Source organism: Polyodon spathula, chromosome 1, assembly GCF_017654505.1.
Source record: "Polyodon spathula isolate WHYD16114869_AA chromosome 1, ASM1765450v1, whole genome shotgun sequence".
In the NCBI taxonomy this organism is placed as follows: Eukaryota; Metazoa; Chordata; class Actinopteri; order Acipenseriformes; family Polyodontidae; genus Polyodon; species Polyodon spathula.
Window position 1 is genome coordinate 9,811,497 of NC_054534.1, and position 4,311 is coordinate 9,815,807.

The following is a 4,311-nucleotide window of genomic DNA, read 5'->3' on the forward strand; positions in this document are numbered from 1 at the left end:
AGCACTCAGGAACTACTGACTATTTCAACACAAAGATTTACAACATGCAGGTTGTGATGGCTTGAAGCTATACAAAATGGATGTATGAGTAAGCAAGGGATGTGTTAAGAAAACAATAATACAAAACAAAAACACTTAATCTGGACCACTATGTTAGCAAACCAGAAAAAAAACGACAAATAAGAACCAGTTCTGCTTGTCACTCCATGTTAAAATATAATCCTTAATTTACAAGGAAGGTGAGTGATTGAACAACAGTCTTATATGGACCTCGCTAACACCTCCTCAAAAACCAGAAAGGTGCCATTTATACTCTATATATGTAATTATATAGTATATACGATTATATATTATAATTATATATAGTATATATATATATATTATATATATATATCAATAGATATATATATATATGATATCTACTATACAACTAAGATAATCTACAACAACTATTTGAAAACAGTCAAATTGAAAACATCCAAACATTTAAAAAAAAAAATAAAATAAAATAAAATCTCCCTGAAACCCTGGCAGTGTAGCAGAACAGCATTATATAAACTAAATGTACCATAAAAGCAGCAGTGCTTCATGAGCTTGCATATTCATTGTCAATACATTTCCGTTCTCTCAAAGCCAATCTATTGTACACTCCGTTTTAAAAACTCCACCCAGGCTTGGCAAGCCTTCAAGGCACTTGAATTCAAACGGAATGAAATTCGGGACCTACCTTAACCCTTTGCGGACTCTGAAAACTTGTACCAGTGCAAATACCCACCTACATTACACAGTCTTATACCTTTATAAAACGCTAAAGGTCTGAACATTATTACAAAAACAATGTTTTATCGTAAAGTTTACCCTGCGAGGACCTGGTTTGAATGTAAAACAAAAAAAGTTTTATAACTCCCTGAAAAAGGAATTTAGCTTTAGAAATGTGCATTGAAATTATAATGGGACCCCCCCCCCCCCCCCATGTTTGCGTTGTTCATTTATAAAAGCTACTACTAAGGTTTCCCCTCATTTAGTTTAGAGAAGTGGTTCATAGCTATCTCGCAGTAAAGCTTCAAATCAATTTAACATGACTTGTTGCCACTGTGAAGCAAAACCCATTAAATAAAACCAGGCTAGTTAAAATACACCTACAGAACTGACATACTGAATTAAAACAAGGAACATTAAAAAAAACTAAAGGTAGTTCCTTCAGATCAGAAATATTTATAATCAAGTAGTTCTTGCATGATATTCCTTACTTAAGGTCAAATGATATGAATAAACCTTGTGCTCCATTATATTTTAAATATATAAATCTTTACGCCAGTGTGTACTTAAAAAAAGAAAACAAGGTTATTTACTAGAAAGACTTCTAATTCAAAAGGAAACAAACACACTACCCAATGCCTCATTTAACCCTTATTTTACTGTGTGAGCCAGCAGTCGAGTCTGTGGTGCAAATTCATATGTCTTCTTGAATACCACAACCTCTAATTCTTTGGTTTTAAAAGAAAAAGATAAAAACAAAACACCTTTCCCTCAGCTGTTCTATGAATAAAGCCACCGCATAGTGTACACTCAATTAGGATCAACGTCAATGTTACGTCCCCATCAAAAGTACAGAGGGGTTAACTGGGGATGAGCCCATGCAATCTTTCAGAGATTGAGGTGAGGATGCACTAAGAAGTTCTAATTCAGAATCCCACCGTTTTAAGTACGTGAAAAACAAATGCAAGGACTCGATGAAGAACACAGCCATACAGGGTTCACTTTTCAATCTGGACACTGCTGCTGGAAATGAATCAAGCATTTTTTTTTTTTTTTTTTTTTTTTAGAAGCCTATATACAAAAAAGCAGCTAGAGAACAGGCAGTTTTACACTTTTTACATTTGATTGAGGGAGAGAATATCCATCACAGACAAGTCCCCTCACTCTTTTTCTAGATTAGCCTATACACTGGTTCAGTACTGCAATCTATTATCTGTACTGCAGTGTGTATATACATTACAGGTGTTGTAATAAGTACACACCACACACACAATAAACATTTTCTGCCTTCCTCGTGCTTTGTCATAAATCCGTGAAAAAAAAAAATGCTATTTTGATGACGCTATCTCTATATAACACATACCTCCCTCCGTATATTTACAATATATTTTTTATTTTATTTTATTTTTTTTTTGGTCTGTAGCTTAACATACCCACATTAACAATGAAGAAAAAGTTCAAACCAAACAAACAACAAAAAAAAAAACTCTATATAAATAAAAGGGATCACAGTGGCAATGAGCTAGCTAGAACTCATACTTGTGCAAAGGCCACTGTTGCCGCGATGACTGGCCTCTCCAGGACTGTAACCCAATCAGAGCAGGACATTCCTGTGTCCTACACAGCACTGCTCTCAGCTCAGAGAGAGTGACTCAGAGCCTCAATGTTCCTGTCCATCCACTGGATATTGAGTTGTATTGTCTCCACTGCTTCCTGGACGCTTCTTAGCTGAGAACCCTTGTCCTTGAGAGACCCAAAGAAGTTCTTTACCTGCAAGGGAGGGAGAGTATTAGCAAGGAGTGGTGTGTCCAATTAGAATCTACCGCAGAGCTGCCAAGCTCACTTCTCAACCCGAATCAAAACACAAGAAACATGGACGCAAGGGCAACAAGAAGTTCATTACTGTGTTTCGGGAGCAGAGCCATTTTAAATCCTCCTCACTTCAAGTCCTATGCAAGGCTTATCAAAGATAAATATTAGGAAGCATCGTTAATGATTTATAAAATGATTTTCAGCTTGGATTTGGAGTCAATTTACTCTTTGCAATCAATTTCAAAAAGCTTGTTTTGCTTTTACATTTCAACTCAAATGTAATGTCCCATTTTTCTCAGTGCAATTACATTGTCTTTATCATAAATGCAATTACCTTTTTAAGTACCAGAGCTTTATTAAAATAATCGGAGATGTACTTAACATAAGCTACCATTACAAAGCAGACCCTAAAGCTGAAGGAACACAAAGCCATTGTTTCAGGAAAAGTGGCTTGAAACCTGGTTCCAGGAGAGCCGAAGACCTAGTCCGAGACAACTTTGCTATATCAAAACCCTTGTCTACCCTGGTATGCCATGCAGTGGCATGAAACCTAGTCTCCTGAACCCAAGCTCCAAGCCACAAAGATCTGAAAGCTATAAGCAAGTGTGATTCCAGGCCCCTTGTACATTATGATCTAAGTATGTCCGAGAATAACATCTATAATCATCTGTTTTTGCTTTTTTCAGCTGTGTGATTGTGTGCATTTTTATAGTGTTAAGGTCATCTCTGGGTCACGTCACCCTTACAAAGATAATGTAAACTCAAAGGGTTTGTATCTGGATAAAAAGAAGTTGCTAAAAGCAACACCGAACTTTGCTTTTATCTCTGCTTTTACTTCCTTGTGCAGTCTGTCTGACGAACAAGCCCAAACAATCACACATAACACTATTCCATATAAAGTTTGCTACATTTAAGAGAAATCTGATACGTCTTGTAAAAAGTCCCAAAGTGTAAGCTGGTAGGAATTCCCTGTTCTTCTACATGTAGACTGGAAGTCACCTCTTACCTCAAACAGCTGCGCCCGTGTTGAAAACTGGGATGTTGTTCCCATGACAATGTTGTGAACTGCAAAGGAGCCAAGATTAAATCTAAAACAGAACAAGGTCAAATCAACACAATGTACACAGCCTTTCCAGATTCCTATTTCCTATTATAATACAATGGGAAATATAATGCCCTATTAAATATAATGCCCTATTATTTAACCCCAGTACCCCCTCACTTCACCATTTAGAATGTCCAGTTAGGTTCCCTCACCACACTGATCCCCACAACAGCTCAAGGGAACTGAACACAGTGGGCATCCTCTGGGGGGCAAAGGTCAGCCCTGGGTGCCCTCTTTGAGCTCAGGACAGTAGGGTCCTCTGTGCGCGTTGAGAATAGCCGCTCCCTGAGGAACATCCAGTGTAGACTAGCAACCTTGCACAGCCAGGAGTTGAAACTGTCTCCCCTGACTATACGACTCACCCTGCAGAGCACACAGCCCTGCCTTTACAAGGTGGCTCACTCTGGGACCCCTCTAAACTAGGAAGCACCGTCCCCATTCCACAGCTTCTAAAAGAAGTTCATAGTAATATTGTACTGAATTCCTGAACGTGTGATTGTTGATACATGGAACACAAGGGACAGGGGTTTCAGGTTAGGGGAGTGTGCATAAAAAAGAAGATCTCTGTAACTGTATTCTCAGAGAACGAGCTTGAGTAGATTTGGAAGAATCAGTGTGTCCCCATCCCTTTAGAA

The 4,311-nt window shown here is 38.0% G+C and overlaps 1 protein-coding gene across 2 annotated transcripts in view; it reads right to left on the reverse strand.

Annotated features, from left to right (window-relative positions):
* Positions 1 to 775: 775 nt before the first annotated feature.
* LOC121313833 (leucyl-cystinyl aminopeptidase-like) overlaps positions 776 to 4,311 on the reverse strand; it is a 33,596-nt gene continuing 30,060 nt past the window's right edge. For both annotated transcript variants that reach the window (XM_041246634.1, XM_041246627.1), the window contains exons 17-18: positions 3,578 to 3,659; positions 776 to 2,529 (exon numbers count right to left, since the gene is read on the reverse strand). In XM_041246634.1, the coding sequence (XP_041102568.1) occupies positions 2,398 to 2,529; positions 3,578 to 3,659 (214 nt within the window). In that variant the 3' untranslated portion in view covers positions 776 to 2,397. The remainder of the gene's footprint in view (positions 2,530 to 3,577; positions 3,660 to 4,311) is intronic.